The sequence below is a fragment of the Portunus trituberculatus genome, chromosome 19 (genome assembly GCF_017591435.1).
Source record: "Portunus trituberculatus isolate SZX2019 chromosome 19, ASM1759143v1, whole genome shotgun sequence".
In the NCBI taxonomy this organism is placed as follows: Eukaryota; Metazoa; Arthropoda; class Malacostraca; order Decapoda; family Portunidae; genus Portunus; species Portunus trituberculatus.
The window spans coordinates 18,007,553-18,034,324 of NC_059273.1; the positions used below are offsets into that span (position 1 = coordinate 18,007,553).

Genomic DNA, 26,772 nt, shown 5'->3' on the forward strand with positions numbered 1-26,772 from the left:
TCTGTGTTGGTCAACATGTGCCTGAAGTATTCGGGATTTAAGCCAGACACCCATCCAAAGATAGATTAGCTGAGATAAAAGTTCAATTTAGATTTGTTATTGCAATTCACCCTAAAGTAACAAGAGGTAAAACTTAATGCTCACTGGTGAAAGATATGATCCAGCTGTTTGTACTAAGCCTGTGAGAACACTCTTTGACTTGTAACTCTGAGCACAGTAGGAAGACGTGGCCCTCAGCGGCTCCAGCAGTGTAGCAGCTTCCGGGACAAGCGCCAGCTGCTATCCTGAATGCTTCCCTCCTCCCTCTGCCACAAACAGTTCCTCAACATGGCGTCCGTCTTCATGCGCATCTTCAACCTCATCTCCATGATGCTCCTGATCGGCCACTGGTCAGGGTGTCTTCAGTTCCTCGTCCCCATGCTGCAGGGCTTTCCTTCCAACTCTTGGGTGGCAATCAACGAGCTTCAGGTAAGGGCCATCCTCGGCGGTCACCTGTCCCGCCTCCTTGCGGCGTGCCGGCCACTGGCGGCAGCGGCAGCGAAGGTGGGGGTGGATGTGGTGGTAATAGTAATGGCGGTGTGGTGTGTGAGCACATTTTCTTACACTTCAGTTCCTTTTTTTTAAGACAGTTTATTTCTCATAGAAAGCGGTATGTCCATGCACGGAGAACAAGCATGTTTCCAGCAATAACTGTGACTGTTCTCTTGAAACTGACGTGGACAGACGAGGGAGGCACGCCAGTGTGCCAGTGTTGTGCCTGCCAGCCTGGCCTGTCCTGCTGTGGACTGGACAGGCAGACAATGTGCCCGTGGACACACACACACAGAAAGAGAGAGAGAGAGAGAGAGAGAGAGAGAGAGAGAGAGAGAGAGAGAGAGAGAGAGAGAGAGAGAGAGAGAGAGAGAGAGAGAGAGAGAGAGAGAGAGAGAGAGAGAGAGAGAGAGAGAGAGAGAGAGAGAGAGAGAGAGAGAGAGAGAGAGAGAGAGAGAGAGAGGAGAACTCATAGGTAGATGTACGTCTGCTTTATTTGTGTTTGTTTCTCTGCATGGGTGTTCATATGAACGTGTATGTTTAGGAAGATATTTTTTTCGTAGTATCAAATATTTTTGCTGCTTTACTCTAGGCCTGAGCAGTGCGTATTTACGTCTGCCCCAAACGACTTGTCCGGTTCAGGTTCAGTCAGTCTGGCTTCAGGTACGTCAGGTGTGACCCCGTGGAGGGAAAACACATCCTTAATACCCTCACCAGTCCTCCGGTGCCTCTCGGGGACCACCTTAAAATTAATGGCAGTACATACAGGCGTGGTCCGCTCACCTCACCCTGGCAGGAGTTGACCCTTACTCTGCACTGACCCTTGAGAGTGTCCCTGATTCCCACTACAGCACAAAGGGAAGTGTCGGGACGCTGCCGTCACGAGTCACACATCATGCAGTCACGTGACCGTCCCGACGCTCACCTTTTGGCCCTTTGGTGTGTCCACTAAATAGTTTCTCTCAGCCCAGCTAGGAGTGCCGCGTGTGCTTCTCGTCCACTAATGCCGGCGGCTGCCTTACAGAACTCCTACTGGCTAGAGCAGTACTCGTGGGCGTTCTTCAAGGCCATGTCGCACATGTTGTGCATTGGATACGGGCGCTTCCCGCCACAGAACCTCACCGACTTGTGGCTCACCATGATCTCCATGATCTCCGGGGCCACCTGCTACGCGCTTTTCATCGGCCACGCCACCAACCTCATCCAGTCGCTGGACTCGTCCCGCCGCCAGTACCGCGAGCGGGTAGGTCTCCCGCCAGTCTCTCTTCACTTACACTTTTCTTTCTTCTCTTTCAGGAATCCTTTTGGTTAGAGCAATACTCTTGGGCGTTATTTAAAGCCATGTCGCACATGCTGTGCATCGGATATGGTCGATTTCCCCCGCAGTCGTTGACCGACATGTGGCTCACTATGCTCTCAATGATCTGCGGCGCGACCTGTTACGCGCTGTTCCTGGGGCACGCCACCAACCTCATCCAGTCACTTGACAGTTCGCGAAGACAATATCGGGAGAAGGTGAGTACCGGGTCTGCTACCGGCCGTCCTTCCCTCCCGCCTGCTGGTGGGCATGGCGGGTCTCGAGCCTTCCAGAGTGTGAGTGTAGCGTGGTGCATGCGATGTTATGCATGGCGACCTTTGCTTGCTTGTCTGCAACACCTGCTGCTTCTCCCCTGCTGCCTGTCAAGGCGCCCTCCCCACACACGCACCACTGCCCCGCCTTGCTCGACTCACAACCCTTGCTCCACCTCGCCTAAAGCCTACGCTCCTACTTAACACCCACAAAGTGTACACTTTATCCTCCACAACCTACTTCCCTCCCCGCCTACCGCCAGCCCTATGCCCCGTCTGCACCCCCAGGGCTGCAGGCAGCTCGGGAGGACCGACCCAGCCCACAACGGGCCTCGGGCCTGAGGGTTAAGGGCCTTCGGGAGAGGGACGGTGAGTACACCGCCCGCTTGCAGCAATGACGAGACATTCATTACCTTGTTACTCTTTTAAGCACATATTTAATTCATCAAAATTACTTGCACCTACGTTCGTATCATAATTTTGAGTACCTTAAAAGAAGAGCAGACTGACACCTCCTTGAGGAATGGTGACCGCTTGGTCCTGGCTACGAGAGCAACGGCGGTCCTCGTGGGGCACGCAGGACCCGTCAGTAGAGGACCTCTCACCTTCTAAGAAGGACCAAAATTAATTCATATAAGGGGTGTTCTCTATGAAGGAGGAAAATTGGCTTTCCCTTTAAGGACTTAGTACCCTGCACTCCCACGGGAGAGACTCAATTTTCTTCCCCGTGAAGACTTTGGATTTACCACTTGCACCGAGGCTAGGGATGCCCCTCCTCTTAGAGGATAAGTCTTCACCCACAGGCCTCAGTCCCCTCAGTCCCCACCAAATACGAGGACCTTGTGTTTTCCATGAGGACTGCAACTCACTCCATAAGTGCTGTCATGTCTCCATCAGCCTGGCCACAGCTCGCAGCCTACACTGGGTACTCATTCTTGTCACCCAAGGCACGTGGAGAGTGGCCGCGCCGCCCCACGCAAAGAGAGACCTCAGGTCTTTCAGGCTAGAGTTTCCTCCCACTCCCCAAAAGAGGCTCATTATCTGTTCTTCAGAGCATCATATAGCGAGATTCTGTCATGAAAGTTGTTTCAATCATGTTTTTAAAGAATTTGATATGCCTGCATTTTTTGTACAAATCTTTCTTTACGTTTTCTTGATTTTCCACATGAACTGCTTGACATAGCAGAATGCTTTGAATTTTCCACTAAAGTATTACATTTTTGGCTTCTGGGGGTGCATGTAAACACGCCAGCTCCTCAGTGGCAGTGAACGTGAGAGATACTGAATTATCACTCAGCCAACGAGTCAGATCAAGGCTAGCATTAATACACGATTGGTTACTAATGATTCATTGTTACTGAACCCATTCAAAGGTAAGGGTTTCTTCTATTAATTGATATCAAAGTTGCTAAAGATAAAGAAAAAAAAAGATAATCGGCTCACTATGGATGACAAAAAACTAAAACTTTCAAGATAATTCTTGCAAAAGTTGTCACTCAGTCTGTTCGTCGAGCACCATTCATGTATCTCTGCCTTGCACTAATAAGCACCGAAGCGACGCGTTGACTTCCCACAAGAACTCGGTCATTGATCTGCTCCATTCACTCTGACTCTCAAGGCACAAATGCTCTGCCGCCTGGGCCTCACGCGGCCAGCACACACACCGCTGCGGGACGAACGCGAGTTTGCATCATCACGGTCACTCAATTTCCTTAATTAATCACCATTAATAAGATCACATTTTGCCACAACTAATCAATATTCTGCCTTATAATCGCCAGCACCTTAACATGTCAAACGCTGCCACTGACGCGGGCGTGTTAGTCTCCTAGTGGAAGTTTGTCTAGGGAAGGCCAGACGGTAGCAGAGTCGGCTGCTCACCAATTTTGTCTATTAAAGTCAGCCATATTTTAAGACCTCTCCCTCATGTTTACCTCTTTCCAACTCATTCATATACTTGGAACTCAATATAGTGAGTTTTCGTCTCAGTCTTGATTCAGATTCCTTCTTTTTCACATATGATCCCGCTCTAATCCCTGTCCCACTCCTTGCCGAGGTGTTTTCCGGTGGTGGTGAACTCCTGTATCCGCCGCTGATTCCCTGCCTCAAATGAGGCTGGGCAGCGCCAGGGAAGCCTCGTGCTCACCATCCACTGGAAACATTCTCGACAATGACAACAGCCTGTCAACTTATGACTGCTCTACACTGACAATTTAACGTTTCGACATTAAATGCAAAGTTACAGGAACTTTGTAGCCAGATGACGCGACCGATCTTTGACTTGGAGATGTGTATAGGGGACCAAACCACACTTTGGAGCTCTCGACTCTTTTCAGTCCAGACACCGAGAGTTTTGTTGCTGTCTACCACCCGGCTCTCCACCATCTCCGGCCGCCAGTGTGTTAGCTAACATTCTCTCTGTCACTGCCACCCTCACGGACTTCCTCGCGTGAGCTGCTTCCCAATAGCGCCTCTGACGCCGACGAGAGACAGTCCGGGAGAATCCAAACGGAAGAGGTGGTGACCAACGTGAGGAAGTCAGGTGGCGGTCGGACTGTGAGTGAGACATTAATGTGTTGCATCGGGCATTAAAAAACGGATCGGTCAGACTCTCAGGTATTGGAATGTATATCTTCATTTATTCTCGTTTATAAATTCATTGCTGAAATAATATGATAAGAGTCTTATGAGCTCTACCTCTTGTGAAGACTACGATGACGTGATACCTGCGGGGTCCAGCGGAGTTGTGGGTTGGGGAAGTAAACCCATCCTTAGGGGAGTTGCTAGAGTAGAGACCCGTCAGCTGCACCAGTCCTAGTCTTGTCCTGTGTAGAGCTCTCTAGACACCCTCTTAGGTTTTTCAGCAGCTCACCGCCCGTGCCGAGACCCAAGCCTTCCCAGGTCAACCAGCGGGACCGCCATGCTCTTGTCAAACTTGCCTTTCTCATCTCCTCACTCCATTGCTTGAATCAACATCAAAATTACAATGAAGTAATGAGAACTGTGATTCGCTGGAAAATTGATCTCGGAAGACCACGTCACTGTCTTAGATATATAATGGCACTTTGGTACCCGTGCTGTGGTTAAATCTCCTAGTCAGTTGTCACTGGATGTGGCGCCCACTAGTGCCAACAATAGACGGGTCTGTGCCTGCATCGTGACATCCCTACCTGGCTTAGCTTGTCATCTTCCTCCTTGGTGTCGTAAAATAAAGGATGCATGAAGAAGGGTTAGTAGATTAATCAATTGTAGACGAGTAGAGACGGGTTAGAAGAGAGACTCGTAGCAGTGCCGTAGTGCTTCACCTTAGAAGGCCGGGAGCGGCCTCGCGAGCCCTCCGGCAATGCAGAGCTCCAGCTTTGTGGACTCCACCCCGTCATACTAGTCACCGCTAGATGCACTTTCCCTCAGCTGCTGTCCGGGTGCCTCCTTCCTTCTGTACTTAGAGTAACACATTTGTTCTAATAAACACCAAAATTACAGCTAGTCGGTCACCATAGTAACTTGTCGAGCTAAATTCAAGAATCATACGGACAATGTTGCCTCATCGGTTGGTTTGGTGTTGGAGCAGCGCCCGCAGCGCCGCCAGGCTGTAGGAAACAGCCCATCCAGGTGGATGAAAAGAAAGCTTTCAAACGAATCTTCTGCACAAGACCGCGGCTCGCCTGGCCCTGTTGGGGGAGGGGAGGAGGGAGGCAGGGAGGCAGAGTCAGCTCGTCCCAAGCTGGAGGGAGGAAGGCAGGGTCAGGGCCTGTGCGGGAGGGAGGCAGGGTCAGGTAGGGTTGGCAAGCGGAGTCCAGCTGACGGGGCGTCTGCCACGTGGTAGAAGGAAGTTTTCAGTCACTTAGAAGTTTTTGCTTATGATGCGCCATAGACCCCTTGGTGTGCGACGACCTTTGTTTTCAGGTCTGCAGAGAGCAAGACCGCTCAGAGCCAGCTAGGATTCCTAAGTTTTGGGTCATTTTAGTTGGTGTTTTTTTCACGATGTCTAGATACTAACAGTGTTGTGTTGCTTTTGTTGTTTTTATAATGCTTTAGTACCATTTTTATACTATTAATGATTCCACAGATACAGTGTATGTTTCAGCCATTATATTTTTACTTATGAATATATCTCATATATTTGTCTTGCACATAATGTTGAAAATTATATTTAGATAGTAAGGTGTATAGTCATAGTAATATATATATATATATATATATATATATATATATATATATATATATATATATATATATATATATATATATATATATATATATATATATATATATATATATATATATATATATATATATATATATATATATATATATATATATATATATATATATATATATATATATATATATATATATATATATATATATATATATATATATATATATATATATATATATATATATATATATATATATATATATATATATATATATATATATATATATATATATATATATATATATATATATATATATATATATATATATATATATATATATATATATATATATATATATATATATATATATATATATATATATATATATATATATATATATATATATATATATATATATATATATATATATATATATATATATATATATATATATATATATATATATATATATATATATATATATATATACTATATAAGCATGGATATACAGGATGTGTGTGTTTTGTGTAATTGAATGTTGTGTGTATACTCAAAATAAACGTTTACCTTCTGGTGTACGTATGTGCACGAATGTGTTATTGTGTGTGTACATGTGCACGAATGTGTAGTCCCAGTGAAGGTGTGTGGATGAGTGAACGTTGACACCGAGCTGGTTACTTGTGTGTGACTTGTAAAGTCTGCTAGTTAGACTGTGTGTGTGTGTGTGTGTGTGTGTGTGTGTGTGTGTGTGTGTGTGTGTGTGTGTGTGCGCGTGTGTGTGTGGGAGGAGGAGGCTGGTGTGTAGACGTGATGCCGCCAGTGTAGGCACCTTACTTGCTCGGCACGGGAGGGGAGACGTGAGGCCCACGCCTTGGCCTGCAGCGAGCTGGACGCCGCGAGCCGCACGCCTCCCCCAGGTGACGGCCACGATACATGTGTGGATGTGTTTGGATTGCAGCTGAAACAGGTGGAGGAGTACATGGCTTACCGCAAGTTGCCGCGGGAGCTGAGGACGAGGATCACTGAGTACTTCGAGCACCGTTACCAGGGCAAGTTCTTCGACGAGGAAATGATCCTTGGAGAACTCTCAGAGAAACTCCGAGAGGTAAGTGCCCGGGCCAGTGCCTCCACCCTAGCCTGACGTCACTCATCCCTCTCACTCACCATCAGGAAAACAATCCTCTGCACATCAACATTCACTGACTTCATGGGACCTTCACCTCAACGTCATGTCTCACACAACCCCACAATACATAAAGAAAATATCACTTTGAGTTTTCTGTTGATATGTTTTTATTTCTTCCATTTTTCCATTTGTAAATATTCTGTTCAACACATAATCTGACTTTTGACATGAAAACACAATAGTCGATTTTTTTTTAACACTCTCTCTCTCTCTCTCTCTCTCTCTCTCTCTCTCTCTCTCTCTCTCTCTCTCTCTCTCTCTCTCTCTCTCTCTCTCTCTCTCTCTCTCTCTCTCTCTCTCTCTCTCTCTCTCTCTCTCTCTCTCTCTCTCTCTCTCTCTCTCTCTCTCTCTCTCTCTCTCTCTCTCTCTCTCTCTCTCTCTCTCTCCTCTCTCTCTCTCTCTCTCTCTCTCGTTTGGTTTGCACCACACCACCTTCATTACCACCACACTAACACCACCACCACCATTATTATTTTATATTATTACCACTACTACTACTACACTACTACTACCACTACTACTACTGCTACTACTACTACCACTACTACTACTACCACCTACTGCTGCTGCTACTGCTACTACTGCTACCACTGCACCACCACCACCACCACCACCACCACCACCACCACCACTGCACCACTGCTACTGCTACTGCACCACCACCACCACCACTGCTACTACTGCTGCTACTGCTACTACTACTACTACTACTACTACTACTACTACTACTACTACTACTACTACTACTACTACTACTACTACTACTACTAATCCCACCACTATCACCACAACCACTCCTACCCTCTGGACAACACTCGCCCGCTCCCGCACACCAGTCTGTACCTGAGACTTGCATGCCATATGATGATTTCTCTCCATTCATCCAAAGGTCCTGTCACACTTTTTTCATGGTGCCATCTGCTTCCACCTTTGCCGAGTCATTTTGCCCTTTATTCAGTGCTCCCATAAGGCTGTTTATATAGTAAGCACACAAGTTCATAGATTTCTTGACAATGTTGATGTTTTTATCTTGAATACTAATGCAGGTGGTGCCTTTTTTAACCTTAAAACTGCCTAGTATTTCACATTTTGCCAATAGGGATCTTAACTTGTAATTTTTCTCCTCTTCATTTTTTTTTTCCTTTCCAATTGTTTTTTTTTTTTTTTTTTTTGTCCATCAGCTATCTAGCACTCCTGTTACAGCGCCTCCCTGCTGATCTCACTTTACAAAGGCTGTTCTCTGCAACACATCTCCCAACAGCCATCCTCAGCAACACTTTTCTTTCGCTTTTATTATTTCAGATTTTTCTTTTTTTTTTTTCCTTTCTACCAGTCTTTATTTGTGTTCTCTTTCAGTGAAGTAATTATTCGTCATTTATCTTTCCTTTATTTTAGTCACCCAATGACTCGCCAGCCTGCCTCGTTTTCTGTTTCGTTCATTGATTACTTATATTTCAGTTGTGCTTAGTTGTGATTTACACGCCGCTTTGTATCGTAAGTGCTTTATTTATGCCATCCTATTTTAAGATGGCATTTTTTTTCTAGCCCAGGTTTTAATTTTAGTTTAAGTTTGAATATAACACTAACTTGAGTTTGTTTCTTTCCAGTTTCATTTTGCTTTATTCATTGATTCTTTTTTTTTCCAGTGAATATTTTTCAGTGATATATTTCTGTCATTTAAAGATTCTCTCTCTCTCTCTCTCTCTCTCTCTCTCTCTCTCTCTCTCTCTCTCTCTCTCTCTCTCTCTCTCTCTCTCTCTCTCTCTCTCTCTCTCTCTCTCTCTCTCTCTCTATCTATCTATCTATCTATCTATCTATCTATCTATCTATCTCTCCATTATTTTGTTCAATGTGCTGACTATATTAAGGATATTACGTTCCATAATTTCAAGATCATTTTTCACCTTAATTATAATGTTTCTCCTTAAGTCATGTTATATTATGTCTAAGTTAAGAATGCATTGGTATCTTAGTTTGAATAACATTTTTCTTCCGAGATTAAGATTATTTTCCAACAAGACTTTATGTTTCTTTCAGATTATATTACACTATATTCTTAATTAGGTTACGTTCTCCCCTTCCTAATTAAGATTGCTTTCCCTCTTAATTCAATCAGTGTCCATCGTAGATCCCTCCTCCTGTCCCTACCGGTCAGTCTTCTTTTCCCTCCTTATTTTGTTCGACGCCCACAGAGTTTTCCCAACTGCCTTCAGCGGCGGAGACTCACACCAGATCCCTGTCACTCTCAACACCCTGATGATCAAGATGAAATGCTCATTATTTGCAGTTTTCCAAGAGTCACATTTAGTACAGTTTACATCCTCTGACTCCTCTTTCATCCCACTCCTCCCAGGTTGTTACCTTCCTTTCTCATGACCCACCAATTCGCTGCTATCATTCTTAGTATGCTTTGTTCAAAAAACGTCTAGTCACTTGCACTATGTTGCGGTCATAGCATCAAATCGTCATTCAATTTAACGTAATAGACAGCATTCACTTATGCCGTGTGTTCTTCCGCCAGCCATACGTTCTGTCTCGACTTTCAAGGAGGATCCTCACGCGTTTGTCTCCGTGGCTGCTCTTGACCCAGAAAATCGCTCAATGCTATTAAAAACCTGAGTTCTTGTCAAAATCCACCCATTAGTGACATAGTAGAGACACACCTCATGTCGGGGATTGTGAGTGGCGCATTAAGATTAACTGAGAGACCACTGCACGTGTCTTTGAATTGTGGCGAAACTTTCCATATGATTTTCAAACTTCACCAAATTTTCAGCTTTTTTTTTATCTTACAACAGACAACCATAAGTAACGGTGATCAGTTCGTGACTTTAATGCATTTATTCAAAGATAACTAATCTTGAGTGAATATTGCGTCGTAAGGAAGATTTTGTCTCGTTACTCTTTAATATTGCTCTTAACTCGAAAAATCTATATGTATTAGAACACGCAAAAAGTTAATAAAGTCTACCTGATGACATCTCCACCAGTGAAATTCGTCTCACTCTTAAAAATACAAGATTCCCTGCCTTCTTCATTTCTCGGGCGCTATTTTCTCCCAGCGAAGGACTAATGACGAAATCGCTCGGCCAGGAAATCCGACACGGAGCAAGATTTCGCTAATCTCGTGATCGTACAAACTCAAGATTGTCAGTTCTCGCATCAGCATTTTTAATCTCATCGAGCCTCTCCACAGCCTGTCCTTCAGCTGTATACCAGGAGCGGGGCAAGGTGAAATAATGCGCTTTTCCTTTGTGATTGTGTCACCGTTGGCAGTAGATTACTATCATTATTATTTTATTAGTTTATTATCATCATTATTATTATTATTATTATTGTTATTATTATTATTATTATTATTGTTGTTATTATTATTGTCATTATCATTATTGCTGTTATTGTTATTATCATTGCCATTGTTGTTGTTGTCGTTATTGTTATTATTGTTGGATCGCACAGTCGAAATAGGATGACAAAACGTTGCCGGTTAGCAGTTTGAATAAATACATTTTATTTCCTCCACTGGCCGTCCATATCACAATGAGCGTCTCTCCATCATGGTGGGATGAAAAACCAAACATTTATTTTTCTCGCTCTCACCGCGTGGTGTTTCAACTCGACTTTACTAATGAGGAACTGTGCTATCACTGAGACAACCCACGAGGCGTCCGCGAAGCCGCGAACCAAGACTGCGAACGAAGACAAAGAGGAATGCAATGAAATACATACGCGCAACAGAATCTGAGAGATGTTGTGGTGCTAAATAACGCATCATTATACGCTAATAATGTGCAGGACAACAGGATAGAACAGTAAAAGACTCAAGTATCTCGATTCATGAATTTTGCTTCCTCAGTTGGGACAGAACAAATCTTGGCGAAGAGCAAACCATTCTATGACCGGGTCGTCTTCCTGTCCTCCCGGGTCCTCACTAGGTGTTATTCCCCTCCCTTCCCTCCTCCTCCCCTTCTTTGCGCCGGAGGTGTGCCACGTAGAGGTCAAAGGAAGAATCAAACTTTTCTTTTATTATAAAAATGACGCGAACTGGCTGTTCCTGTACGCCATATAGGTGAAAGGAGGCCCACCTCGCGGCGCTGCTAGGTAGCGGCAGTCCAGCATCAGCACCACATGGCAGGTCCACCCACGGGCAGCTGGGAACAGACCACGCGTCACTCAGTGCCTTGTGTCAGCAGGCCGTGGGGTTCAAGGGCAAATGATTTGTCAGTGTGTATTGAAAGATTGTCCATAAGAATTAAAAGATAACTTTTTTATAGCTCCATCTTCATTGTAAATGTTTGTTCATTCAGTGACGTTAAACATGCACCTTTCTGCTTCACGTCTTTCCCCTTCGCCCCCCACCCCAGACGGCCGCCCCTGACGTCACGTCACGCTGCCAGTGGGTCCACCTGTGAATTTCATGATCTCAACTCTAGTGAGATGCTTCAAATGCCGCTCTACGCAATGGAGATTACCTTAAAGTTTTTAATATTCATGTAGTTTCTTTATCACGAAGATTCAAAGTAAAAACGCTAGAAATCGCCTCACCAAGTTTCTCGGGCGACAGTTCCAGGGGATCTCGCCCCGCTCTCCTCACACCAACCAGCCGCTCACAGTCAGTCACAGCGGTTCTTCCATTGACCTTTCTCGGCTAACAGCTCGGCGACTCCGCCTTGTCTATAAAGCTGCACACTGCCGGATGAGCGGCCTCTTCCTGTCAGTCAGCAAGTTCCCCGGCTCCTTGTCTCATGTATCTGCCAACATAATTTTGGTCACCCCAAATATTCCAGATCATTGGGATGACTGGCTGTTTTATTTATATTTTACTCTATGCATTCATTTTATTCTCAAGATACTTCTCTTCCACTCTACACTCCCCCTTGGCCTCGACTCTCGGTCCGCCTCTCCAGAGTCCCGCTGAGGCCGCCGCCGCCGCCACGCCCGGCGGCCGCCTCAGCAGCTTTGGCCTTGTTCGGAAATTTCTTTCCTGCAAATTCGCTGATGACTACCTGCTTTCCGCCATGACTTTCTTATATTCACGTCGCTCACGTTTTCTGTCACAATCTTCACTACCCTGCAGTTCTGTAAATTTTATGCTTGATTATGACAAAAATATTTTGTAATATATATTTCCAATCGCTAGCAATGCTGCAGTCACTATTTTACATTTAAAGGAAGTGGTTCCTTAGAGAGGAATGAGCTTAATCTCTTTTTTCTTATTTCTTAAAATACTGAGTCATGTCCTTACGACAAAAGTGAAATATCAACTTAAGATATAATGAGCATTCCCTTTATTTTCCCTTGTTTCACTCAAAAATGCCGTTGTCTGTTGCCGCAGCCAGCGGCTCCTGACCCCTTGTCTTATTTGTTACAATCTGCAGGACGTTATCAATTACAACTGCCGGTCATTGGTGGCGTCCGTACCCTTTTTTGCCAATGCTGACCCTGGCTTCGTCTCAGAGGTCGTCACAAAACTTAAATACGAGGTCTTCTTGCCAGGTTGGTGTCCCTTAGGAAGCAGCACGAACACTTGTCTCAGTTTTCCGCCGCTGCACAGTCTGGCCTCCCCCCGGCCGAGGGGAGGGAGGGACCGTCAGACGAGGCAGGTCAGGGGCGCTGGGAAAGCTGGAGCATCAACATTCCTGACGGACTCGGGGCTTGGAGGGAGCGTGCGTATAGAACGTTAACAACTTATTATTTCATATTTCATGGAGTGATGAGCTAAAGGAAGGCTCTGAGGAAGCCAGTAATGTCATACAAAACATCATGATGAATATCCAACACAAGAAATGTAATACAGAAGGGCCAGGTTCAGTCATGCCTGTTGACGGACGTGGCTTGTCTCCCGCGAGGCGAGCCACCAGCACCAGCTTTCCATACCAGCTGAGCAACGTGATGCTTTCCGTAAAGACAAAAACTTCACGGTTGAATTGGGGGAATTGATCAAGAAATTTTGGGGTTGAAGTCCAAGGAAGCGGTGAGCGGCCCAGACTGTGCGGCGCGGCTCCTCTCAGCCACACGCAAGTGCCAGGTGACCGGGCGCCTCCTCCCTTGTCCCCGCGGCGGTCCCTGGCCACAGGCAGGAGGCGGGAGGCGAGCAGAGCATCAGCAGCGTCCGTGAAAGGAGGAGGGAGGGGGCGCCAGTACACAGCGGTGACTTTACTCCGACTACAGACAGTGCAATCTCTTCCGTGTGGTCGGGACTCATCACTTGCCTTCATCCTAGTCTAGTATAGTTATAGGCAATAATACATATTATAGTTTCTAATCTGAAGTTTTCAATCACCTCCCAGGACGTGATAAACTTCAACTGCAGGGCCTTAGTTGCTTCCGTGCCATTTTTTGCAAATGCTGATGCACGCTTTGTGACCGACGTGGTTACCAAACTGCGATACGAGGTGTACCAACCAGGTAGAGTAGTGGCTGAGAGCCACGCCGAGGACAGCGAGTGTAGCATCACGTAGAAAAGATGGCACAGAGCCACGGGCCACAAACGAACTTAATTTCACCCTCCAGTCAACCTGTGCGGCCTTTCTTGCCAGTCAGAATTCACATAGTGAAGCAGTTCCCGTGTGCCCGTGGCTCACACAGCAGCATCAGTTGCTGCCGTGTTGGCCGCTCGTTTGTAATGGAGTCAGTGTATTTCCCCCTCCTTAACGCACTATCTGGAAGCAGCTAACTCCTGTGCTCAGGGTAGGCCAGGACACCAGGGTGACTTAGCAAGTGCAGTAATCCTTGACTTACCACAGTAGCCTGTACCTAGTAGTATATCACCTCAAACTTATTATTGCGAACACGTATGATTATCTCTGTAAAATCTCTTGTACCCTTTTTGTATTTAGATTTTTCCACACCTAAATTCCAACCAATTAATCATGCAAGTGTCTCAGCATTACACAAAGCTTTTGCTGATAAGACTCAGCCACAATTGCAATAATAGTTTACTTGGTGTGTCACTCATAACGGTTGCTTTCAACTCAACGCTTTAATACTTAGTAGCTTATACTGAGACACAGTGTTTGACCCTCCCTGGGAGAGATCCACCAGCAACCTCTTAATGGTAGACCCCACCTAGGTTGGTATCTTAGCATTGGCACTGGTCATTCCTCTGCCTTGTGTCTCACACTTCCTCTGCCTCTTGTTAATTCTCTTCAAGAAGCTTCAAGCTCCCTATCTATTTGCCAGTAATCTTAGCATGTTCTTTTGCATGATGTGCTCCTTTAACTTAAATTCAGCTTTTTGAGGCCCAAGAGAGTATATATTGTCCAATATATTACGAATCTATTTACTTATTCCTAGACTTGCACTATCTCAAAAATCAATTTAGCATGAATTTCAAAAATTTTATTGATTTCCACTTCAGTCATGCAGTCTTGTTCTCAACTACCACAGTTTTTGTTTTTCTCACCTATTACTGCTACGTGCACAAAGGGGACCTGAGGGTTTTGTGGTTTTTACCTTTCAAGCTTTAAACATTCTTAAACTTCCCTGAAGCATGACTATGAACAATGACCATACTGAACAGTGCACTTGCTGCTTAGGGGGAATTTAGGTTTTTAGCTTTAATGAGTCCCCATTCCTGTTCTGGCACCTCACACTTCCTTTCTCGCTGGACAGGTGACATTATCATCAAGGAGGGCACCATTGGGAACAAGATGTACTTCATCCAGGAGGGCATTGTTGATATTGTTATGTCCAACGGAGATGTGGCGACCTCTCTTAGCGATGGTTCCTACTTTGGTGAAATCTGTCTCCTGACTAACGCAAGACGGACGGCCTCTGTGCGAGCAGAGACCTATTGCAATCTGTTTAGCCTGAGCGTGGAGCATTTCAACACTGTCCTAGACTCCTACCCGCTCATGCGGCGGACCATGGAGAGTGTAGCGGCAGAAAGGTGAGCCCTAAGGCCGCAAAAGACTGAATTGATATCTAATACTACTAAATTTCAATTAATAAATATCTGATACTACTAAATTTAAAATCCAATCATGTGATAATTTATGGCACATAGGAATTAAGTGAGATACATTGTCATATATCTTGTATTGCATGGTGTAGCTAACATTACATTGATCGACAGGTTAAACAAGATTGGCAAGAATCCATCCATAGTTAGCAACAGAGAAGATCTGACCAATGACTGCAAAACGGTCAACGCGATCGTGAATGCACTGGCATCCGTGGCGTCGACGGAGCAGTGTGACGGAGGGACCAGCTCTGAGGAGTCCATGATGGGTCATGACGGCTCCAGCACGAAAGGTCGGCACCACCACAACCTGCTTGACCTCGGCTCCATCGGGAAAGCTCTCGCCAAGGGGCACTTACCGAGGCCGAAAAGTGAAAACAATTTTGCTCTCTCTCTAGATAGTCCTTCTCCTCTCAGCCGCAACCGCCCTTCCTTTCACAAGTCCGACACTTTCCATAAAGACACTTCGTTCCAATAGCAGGGGGCCCCCGCCCATGCACTTATGCTCGTGGGCGCAACAGCTGATCTTTTTTGTACTATCATGAAACACGGGGAGAGACCAAGTGACCTGCACCAACAAGTAACAAAAACAAACTCAAACTTCCAAGCACATAGTGAACAATCTTTGTGATTTGTAATGATAGTGATTATTGTAGGTAAAAAAGAACTGTTAGTGTGTTTATTAGGTGCTCAATCCATGAGAACCTCTGCTGGTGAGTAGTGCGTTGACAACCCCCTTCCCGGTGCATAGCAAGGACACGTGTACACGCTAACAAGTAACCAATCACGACAAGCTTCTGCCACACCTGAACTATCTAACAGTAAGAGGGACACTATTGTTGTGTTGTTATTGCTTCAGAGGATTATCTGTTATTATGAGAAGGTGCCAAAGTCCAAGGAGATCTGGCCTTTTGAGTGGTGGTCGAGTCTGTGTTCCTGACGTACAGCTGCTAGAGGTAGGAAAGCAATAATATTACGTAATCAAAGTGCATTCATGTTGAGTGCAGGAAAGGCATGACATGGGTACAACATATCTACTTGGGGTGATAAATGTGTTGCTATATGTTGACCTTTTGTAAAGTTTTACATTATATTATAAATTTTTGAACAGTGTTAGAAAGGCTTTGGATATTACGGCCAAGACGCGTATCTGTTGTAAACTGGAGTTTTTATATCAAGAGAGTGTTATTAAAATCTAGTTGTAAGGTCCCTGCAGCCTAGCTGTGTGGTGCCCATGTATGCTGTTTGGAGTTGACGCACGGTATAGAGCTCGCTAAGCCTATACTGAGCTCGTTCATGCTGTATAAAGCTCTCAAGCCTTTACTGAGCTCATTTTGCTGTAAAAGACTTCACAAGCCTGTCATGCTATATAGAGCTTATGTAAGCTGTATAAAGCTCATGTATGCTATATAAAGCTCATATATGCATTATATAGCTCATGTAGGCGGCATAAGACTTATGTATACTGTACGAGTATGAAACTCATACGTATATGAAGCTCATGTATCCTATATTGAGCTCCTGTATGGTGTATAGACCTCGTGTGTGCTGTATAAAGGATTTGTATGCTAACTAGAGCTCAGCATTTACTGCAGATGAGTAATGCCTTCATGCACGTGGAGGACTAGGGCGGTCAGGAACAACAGACACCCGGACGCTGGAGTAAGCTGCTTGCGAGGGGGCGTTGTCGGCCCCGCCTGTGATTGATGCAACACTTCATCTCGCCATCCCGCCGCTGCCACCACTGATGCTCCTCCGTGACTCGTACAACGCTCATATTGTACACTGAAAAGCCTACCAATATTCCTAATCCCTCAATATAATAATAATAATAATAATAATAATAATAATAATAATAATAATAATAATAATAATAATAAAGTTTGAATATAGTTTTTAATGTTATATAGAGATATTTTCAAAATCCTTTATGTTTCTTAATACTTATTCTTTGTATATCTGATAAATGATGTAAATATCGAAAGGAAATTTTCTACTGTAAATATACAATTACATAATGGTGAAGTTCTCGAGTCAGGGATTGTTAGAAAATATTGGTAATACCATTTCTTGTGTACTACAGTTGTGCAACATCGTGTTCAGTGGTGCAGGCAACATCATCTCCCATACTTCACACACATTCTCAGTGATACATCTTCATGGTATCATATTCATGCCAATTCAAGAGTTTATTTTCGCTCGTCAGTGAGGATAGTAAAATATGCAATAATTAATGTCCACATGTAGAACCATAAGCTCAACTAGGGGCCCTAGGGAGGTAGTGCTAATTTTGACATTGCTATCTAGCATAGACCAAAGCTCACTTCTTGCAGCCACACCAGAAAAATAAATTAAATAAACGAGCACTCCAGTCGTGCTTAAAAAATCCCCCATAGACATTATTGTGAAAGTGCTTCTTGTAGGTTAACTTGTTGAGGTCATGTTTTCTGTGTGAATGTTAATAGCAAGTAGTCAGTTTGTCACCCAAAGCTCCTTCTTGAGTGCGCCACCCAGACATTGAACCTGCAGCACCAGGGAAAAAACAGCAGTGTGATCCTTTATCATTTCATTTTTCTTTGGTTTCCTCTCACTTGCCATTGTAGTGATCACGTAGTCAAAGTGCCTCAAGTACTGAAGCTGTAGAGTTTAATCTTCTCAGCATCCTCTCCACAGCCTCTCATCAGTCATGCTAATGGCAGATTGGGTATGAATTTCCATGGCAACCACAGTAGTTTTCAATTATTACATGAAGGTTTCCTCCCATATAGAGCGTCCCTCTCCTCCACCCACATCGCCCTGTCAGCACGGCCAGGCCCTCCACCCTTCCACCCACAGCCGCCATTGGTCAGCACTTGGATGATTCAGTCTTTCGTTGGTTGGTCATGGATATTCTGCCTCAGATAGATATATTGCACATTGTTTTAGGAAAAAAAATTATAAAATATTCAAAATATAAATTTGTTAACGCCATGCTCCACCGCGGTGTGTCTGAGAAGCATGCGTATGCAGTATATAATTAAATATCTTTTATTTTACTGTTGGTGATTTCACAGATTATGTGTCGGTCAAGGTTAGGGTATGATAAGCTATCCTTCCATTTTTATGATAATCATATATTTCAACAGGTATTATTTTAGCTCCCTACAAGCAGTAATAAGCTTAATACAGACATAATAGAGTTGCATAATGTACAACTGCATAAGGTAACCAATAGAGGGTATTATAATAGCAAGGAGAGTTACGTTACTTTTCCTATCAATATTTTGTAGACTACTTTGGCCACCACTGTTCTGGGATGCACTGTTCTTGAAGGCATGTGAAGACTGCACGCAGGCTCGCCACTTTCCAGCCGCCTGCGTCTATTTTGAATCTCAAGAACGCCAGCCATCCCGAGGCGGGGGTCGGTGCACCACCCCTCCGCCACAGGCCGCCTCCCCAGCCACCACCCCACGCCCAGCAGCCATGCCCCCACCCAATCCCAACCCCGTATTGTTATTGTTAATTTCCTTCCCTTCCTGTTGCATGTGATGTGCGACAGGACGAGGTTTCCAGTTCAAACCTAGATATTCATTTTCATTACTAAAGAAAAATATTTCATATGCAAGATAAAACTGTTCAAATTGTGCTACAATCATGTAAATTAACAAAAATATTATTATTAGTTTGTTATGGGAGACCACACCAGACCTGAAGCAGCGGGTGGTGCCTTTGACGGTCCTCGACACACTGCATTGCTTAGCACACGGGGAGGCCTTGGTGTGTGTGTCTGTATGTGTGTGCCTTTCTAGTAAACATTTCTCAATCAAAAATTATACAACATTCACTTCTTATCCTGGCTATTGATACTGAAGTGACATTACAGATTCTGTTAAATATTCTCTGAGAAAGAACATCATTTGTGGAAATTACAGCCATAATATTGTTTGTTGCTTTAAAAACTAAAATACAACATTGGTATTGATCAAAAGGGGAGCGAATTGTTAAAGTAAAATTCATTGGGGTCCTCACATCTTTTCCTGGTTGCTTGCTAACAATAATTTCCCTGTTGCCTTGATGCCTCCGCGACCTCCGGTTCGAGCCTCGTTGAGGCAGTGAACCAGGTGCTGACTGACCAATTATCCGCACGCCTACAGCCTTAATGCCACATCGTCAATTGGTGCTCGGGACTCGCTCGTTTCAGTTATTCATTGCTCATCGTGTCATTATATTATAAAGATATGGGAAATCGTGTCTGGCATCGTTGCCACTCAGGCCACTCAGTTCAGCACACACTTGGGAAATACCCTGGATGCACCTCGGGGCACCACAACGAATCATAAAAACGTATGCTTTAATTTCTGGAATAACACTTGTATACGAAACATTTCAGTTACAAATTGTGGTAATTATAAAACAGTGAACCACTGTTTTCTATTGACGAGGGGATTATGAAAAGACGACAGGCATTTCAGACTTTGCTGTCTTGGATGAAAAACGGTATTTTTCAGTTGGTATCTTAGTAGCCACAGCTCCCCGGTAGTCAAGAGAGAGGCCCACCACACGGCACCACTCCGCGCGGCACGTCAGTGTTGTGTCCCATGTGTCTTCATAATATATAGTCATCCGATAGATCAGAGAGGGTTTAGTCCAACCAGTGACGGTTTGATGAATATCGCTTTCGTTTTACACCAAATGCTTAAACAAGGTAATTTATGTCTTTTATATGATTATAATTTTTTAATGCTAACTTATGTGCTAGCATATTGCTAGTTTATGTAAATAATTTACATTATGCAGAGGTTATTAGTTAAGTGTGGTTTCATTTCTTCCTGTGTGGTGTGAGTGAGGGGAAGCGAACTAGTCATGGTGGCTGACTAGTAGAGGCGACTGGCCAAGTGATGGGACTCCTGGTACAACTCGTGATGAAGCAAGCTGAGAGGATCCTGTTTGTGATGCATTAATCTAGATACATAGCAAATTAGACATCCAGTCACTTGATAAATGGGAATTAAGATGGAACAAGTTGGAGCTATTTGATAAATCCCATCCACCGAAGCAGAGCTCATAACTCGGTCTCATGAGGCACAGGATGTGTGCGCCGCAGTGGAGGATTGGAGGAAGAGCACGGAAGACATACTGTAGGTACGGCAGTTATAGCTACCAGATCATCCTGCTCTGCTTGCTGCATTTGGTAAGTTAGTAAATTACTATCAGGATGTCATCGGATGTATTCAGTACTTCTAAAACTTTAATCTAATGAACGTTAATGAGTTTGAGTGGGAGGATGAGTTAAGCTTCACTACTCAGGTAGCCAGTAAGTAATTAAGTTTGTGCTTGATGACTTTGCTTGCTGCTCATGATAGCCCCTAGATTCTTTTGGAATCTCACGTGATCTTCACCAGCCATTGGCCTTGACGGCAGTCGGTGGATCTTTAGAAATATTTTTTGCGTTGCTGAAAGGTATGAGCGTCGTTAGACCTATTCTAGCGGGGAGACTGAACCCTCCTAAAATATTCTTAAGTCCCCCTAGATTATATTATGTATTTTTTTTTTTTTTTTTCTGTTTGCAAGTTGCCTGATATGTATTTGGGCCATCTCATGCTTACCAAAGATGACTATAGCTTTCTTTCATATTCAGCTTCAAACATTTAGATTTCTTCAGCGTTTATTGTGTAATTCTAATACAGTGCCAAAAAGTTGTGAATAAATAGATCTTGCAAGTGCAAAAATTTTTCACTCACGTGCTTCGCGCGCTCACATCCTGTGAATCCCCTGGGGGCTAAGCACCCCTGTTCTTAAAACCTAGTGACGCCCCTGCTGAAATGGCAACCGAAACGTCTCTGAATGACCTACATCAGTGGTTTCCAAACTCAGGGATATCCCTCTAAGGCGGGCGTGAGGAGGATACAAGGGAGGTGTGAAATCATCTGCTTTAAAATCTTTGTTTGATAAGAATACTGAAGTAATTCCAAGTATCTGCCCATTCATACGTGCAGAGTATGATTATATCAGCCGTTCGTTTCATTCGTTTTAATACAAGGAGAAATCTGTTTTCCTAAACAGTGCTAGAATATAAATACAAGAAAAGATATATGATTTTATACAAATGCGAAAAAAAAGGGAATGGGGGTGTGCGGGTCTACTGAAAGCAAAGAGGGTACGTAAGAGGAAGATAGTTTGGGAACCACCGGTCCAGATCTTACGTGGGCATAGTAGATAAGGTGGTGAGCGTGGGATCAGGTAGGCATCCACACGTAGGTTCAAATCCCACCACGTATAGCTTTGATACTTTGCCATCTGTCGAGTGGTTTAAAGTTACATGTCACCATAATACCAAGGTTCTAGGGGTTACACCAAAGATGCGCTTGAGTGGTGATATGGGCCCTAATATGGGTACCACTATTAACAAAATTGACTGCGCCACTAACGGGTGGAAGTTTAACAGTGCTTCCAATATTCTTCAAGTTACCTACAGGCGCTATAGGTTCAGCTTCTCCTTCATCCTTAACGGGAGGTTCTATGAATAGTTTGTATATCAACATATCTGTAATTGAAGGGACGTCCTAACCAATGGAGATGACTGCAGGTTACATTGTTTTTGTACTGATTGGCTGTAAACTAAAGTGTCATATAAGCATACCTCGATAAGTGATATCCTTCCATCTTACCCGAACTGCTCTCTCTCTCTCTCTCTCTCTCTCTCTCTCTCTCTCTCTCTCTCTCTCTCTCTCTCTCTCTCTCTCTCTCTCTCTCTCTCTCTCTCTCTCTCTCTCTCTCTCTCTCTCTCTCTCTCTCTCTCTCTCTCTCTCTCTCTCTCTCTCTCTCTCTCTCTCTCTCTCTCTCTCTCTCTCTCTCTCTCTCTCTCTCTCTCTCTCTCTCTCTCTCTCTCTCTCTCTCTCTCTCTCTCTCTCTCTCTCTCTCTCTCTCTCTCTCTCTCTCTCTCTCTCTCTCTCTCTCTCTCTCTCTCTCTCTCTCTCTCTCTCTCTCTCTCTCTCTCTCTCTCTCTCTCTCTCTCTCTCTCTCTCTCTCTCTCTCTCTCTCTCTCTCTCTCTCTCTCTCTCTCTCTCTCTCTCTCTCTCTCTCTCTCTCTCTCTCTCTCTCTCTCTCTCTCTCTCTCTCTCTCTCTCTCTCTCTCTCTCTCTCTCTCTCTCTCTCTCTCTCTCTCTCTCTCTCTCTCTCTCTCTCTCTCTCTCTCTCTCTCTCTCTCTCTCTCTCTCTCTCTCTCTCTCTCTCTCTCTCTCTCTCTCTCTCTCTCTCTCTCTCTCTCTCTCTCTCTCTCTCTCTCTCTCTCTCTCTCTCTCTCTCTCTCTCTCTCTCTCTCTCTCTCTCTCTCTCTCTCTCTCTCTCTCTCTCTCTCTCTCTCTCTCTCTCTCTCTCTCTCTCTCTCTCTCTCTCTCTCTCTCTCTCTCTCTCTCTCTCTCTCTCTCTCTCTCTCTCTCTCTCTCTCTCTCTCTCTCTCTCTCTCTCTCTCTCTCTCTCTCTCTCTCTCTCTCTCTCTCTCTCTCTCTCTCTCTCTCTCTCTCTCTCTCTCTCTCTCTCTCTCTCTCTCTCTCTCTCTCTCTCTCTCTCTCTCTCTCTCTCTCTCTCTCTCTCTCTCTCTCTCTCTCTCTCTCTCTCTCTCTCTCTCTCTCTCTCTCTCTCTCTCTCTCTCTCTCTCTCTCTCTCTCTCTCTCTCTCTCGTGTGTGTTAGTACCAGTATGAATTAAATCACTCCCTCTCGCTGCCACAAAAACGTTCATCAAATAATAATTTTGGTGTATCCGTGCCTCTCCTCTACCTTTGTCGCCAATATCTTATATAGCAAAATGAATATATGAATACATGCACTGTGGACGCATGTATAAAAAAAACAACTAATGAATAAAGATTTACATGAAAAAAATACGCAGATATTTTTCATTATTTTATTCATTTATTTACTTTTTTTTTTTTTTTTTGTGAAGTGAGCGAGGGTCGAAAGTAATCCTCTTATCATATCATTGCCCGGGAAATAAAAGTATATTTTTTTTCATTTCACCCAAAATCAGGCAGCAACGACGAGTGAAAATAGTGAGTAGATAATTATTGTATACTAAAACAAATCATATTAAAGAAGGTCCATATCCTTACTAGAAAAATGAATAAATATTAAAACAGGCGCTCTTTTCCCTTAACTGATCGAGTAAGAGGGACATGAACTCTAGAAAATGACATTCCGAACATTCATGTACAGAAAGTTTTGCACAAAAATTTTATGTTCGATTTGTGAAGCGAGAGCGAGAGCAAGAGCGAGAGCGAGAGCGAGAGAGAGATGGATGCCAACTTAACCAATCACCCTTCCCCAACACACACACACACACACACACACACACACACACACACACACACACACACTAGAAAACGAAGGAACAGACTCAGCTAACGTTACATAATCACAAAAAAAAAACAATTCCCTCAGCCTCAGATTCTTAACAGGTGTAGCGTCAACAGCTCGGAAAATCTTATTACCTGAGTGTGGCAAATTCATGACACTATGGGGAGTCCGCACCCTTATATTAGTATCAATGCCCGCAGGGAAAAAAATCAAAGGACTCAATGAGGTTCGATTACTCACTGTACGGATGTCAACAATTACCTGAAACAAGGGGAAAAAAAATAATGTCAGCAATTGTAATAAGAAAATAATTATGACCAATACATCATTATCAATTGATCACTTAAATTCACATGAACCTTCCATGTGAATCACTCACTTGTTATTTTGTGATGTTCATGCGTCGTAACGCCTCTCGTGAACTTTAAACATTACCCTATAAATGGTCAAGTATAGTATGGTAAATGAATAAAGAATACTTATTGAGTAGAGAAGCGACGCTGGTATAGCTTAGTGGAGGTAGTTGTGGTAGAAATAGTAGTGGTATACTAGCGGTCCTCTTCGTTGTCCATAGTAGTAGCAGTAGTAGTTGTACGGAATAATCCAGGAGAGGAATTCGCTTGTGGATTCAGCGATCATACAAAAAAAGTTTAGTCACTCGTGAATTAAATCCAGTGATACACGAGTAGTGTGAACTTTGATTGTGTGAGCGAGTGGGATGGGAGTTGTCTCCTCACCGCACCGCTGAAGCAAGTGCTGGATTTCATACTACTACTCCTGACCTTGTTACCTCCCAGCACACAACTCTGGCAGGACTGTGAGTGAAGCGATGCTGGTGGAAGTCTGTCCCTGGAGATCTAAGGCCAACACTGCACTCAGCTCGCCTCCTCAGTGCCTCCCTCACGCTCCTCCTGCACATTAAGCTAAAGGGATCTTGACCACGCGCATATGAGGCTCCAGTACTGCATCTTTGCCAGGGGACATGCGGAAGGCCTCAGAGGGCGGTTCACTCTCCATTGTTTCATTAGTGCTCTATCGGACCGGGGCATTGTGGATGACATTTTCAGAGCCTATGCGTTTCGCCTGACTAATGAGACGACCGCGCCCCGCCAACTGGCTTCTACCACCGCTATTCAGAGCAACGAGGGACTCGCCAACACAGTGCCAGAACGCTGACACATTATTTACACGGTTGTCCTTCCAGGTGTCGATGGGCACAATAGACCAATATCATAGGAGTGAGTCACAGGCACTTCACATTCACCAGGAGTCGGTGAAGGGAGGCGCTGTCAGTCACTGGTCGAGCAACTCACCACACTCACTTCCACTGCGTTAAGAACTTTCTTTCAATCTTAAGTAGTGTCATAAGATGATGATATATTATTTGTCATGCTTTGTTAGGAAACTGTCAGAGGATTGGAGGACGTAAGACTGAGGCAGAATACAAAGTACAGTGCAAGTGAAAGCGTAAAGTTACTTGACTTTTGTCCACACCTGTGCCTCACGTAACTCAGTGTACTGTGAATGGCGTAACTCTCAGTGAACACTTAGATGAGACAACTTAGGAATAAAAACGCATGCAGAGCAACAGATTTATATAAGTATATGCAGGAGAGCGAGCGGATCACATCAGCAGGGCAGGGGAAACAGAAGAAGGATCTTGAAATGCTGTTTGGAGATTAAAAAGATAAACAGTAGCTTTCTTATCACGTTTTTACTGTTTTTTCAACGTTACTGCCACTGTTCCTGTTAGAGCTGCCGCTGCCGCTGTCGTGATATCAACATATGAAAACGTTTTGGGTTGGGGGACTAACAGATGCTTAACAACATTTTATAGAGTGTTTTTTTATGTAAGAGAGCGAAGGTGGCGAAGAGCAACAAAAAATATAAAAAAAAATGGCCCACTTAATTGCCAGCCCCTGCACGTCCGAAAGAGTTAGCCGAATGAAAGGGATAAATGTCTTGAAACCTCCCTTTTAAATGAAGTCAAGTCATAGGAAGTTGAAAATACAGAAGCAGGTAGGGAGTTCCAGAGTTAACCAGAGAAAGAGATGAAGGATTGAGAGTACTGGTTAAGTTTTGACTGAAAGTTGGACAGAGTAATGATGAGAGGGAGAAGAAAGCCTTGTGCAGTAAGGGTGGGGGAGGAGAGAAAGTATGGATTATAAAAAGAAAAAAGAATAACAGCAAAGAGATATAAGGTATTGGAACAGATCTTGTCTTGTGGAGGACTGGAGGAAGATTACACAAGTTTTACAAGTAATAGGGAGAGATACATAGTGGAATGGACAGGAATGTAAAGAAAACGAGTTTTTTCAGGTACAACAAAAAAACAACACATTTTTCCTTGGCCGATAATTTTCACATGATTAAAAGTTTTTATTACCATGAACAAGTGTTAGTGTAGAGGCTTATCGAATTAGCTTATCTTTGGTCATCCATCAATATGAATTAAAAGGAAATAAATCATGGTCTTGAGTAATCAAATCAACACTGTAGCTTAGAAGGAGAATTATGCCTGGAGTAGCCTAAGAGAATTTGTTAATCCGTATCAGAGACAACTCTTGAGTCACCTAACCTCACACAGAGAAGAAATGCACCATGTAATATTACCAATTATAGAAAAAAAATACATAAAAAAGATGAATAAAGAGAATCCATGATATACGACTCTACAATGGATGAATGCAGGAAAAAAAAAAAAAAAAAAAAAGAAGAAAAGATGTGAGATGGATGAAGAGAAGGTCCGGTGGTGGCGGATGGAGGCTGGTGGATGATGGATAGCCGGTGGTGGTGGATGGGTCTGTTCTCTGGTGATGGATTGATATGTTCGGTGGTGGTGGATGGGTCTGTTCTCTGGTGGTGTGGTGGTGGATGGGTCTGTTCTCTGGTGGTGGATGGGTATGTTCGGTGGTGGTGGATGGGTCTGTTCTGGTGGTGGTGGATGGGTATGTTCTCTGGTGATGGATTGGTATGTTGGTGGATGGGTATGTTCTGGTGGTGGTGGATGTTCGGTGGTGGTGGATGG

At 44.0% G+C, this 26,772-nt stretch overlaps 1 protein-coding gene across 1 annotated transcript in view; it reads left to right on the top strand.

Annotated features, from left to right (window-relative positions):
- Positions 1-26,772, top strand: part of LOC123506097 (potassium/sodium hyperpolarization-activated cyclic nucleotide-gated channel 3-like) — a 927,743-nt gene that overhangs the window by 891,800 nt on the left and 9,171 nt on the right. Inside the window, exons 9-14 of the mRNA XM_045257964.1 lie at positions 319-468; positions 1,556-1,774; positions 7,222-7,368; positions 12,828-12,945; positions 15,064-15,340; positions 15,527-20,096. Of these exons, the coding sequence (XP_045113899.1) occupies positions 319-468; positions 1,556-1,774; positions 7,222-7,368; positions 12,828-12,945; positions 15,064-15,340; positions 15,527-15,890 (1,275 nt within the window). The 3' untranslated portion in view covers positions 15,891-20,096. The remainder of the gene's footprint in view (positions 1-318; positions 469-1,555; positions 1,775-7,221; positions 7,369-12,827; positions 12,946-15,063; positions 15,341-15,526; positions 20,097-26,772) is intronic.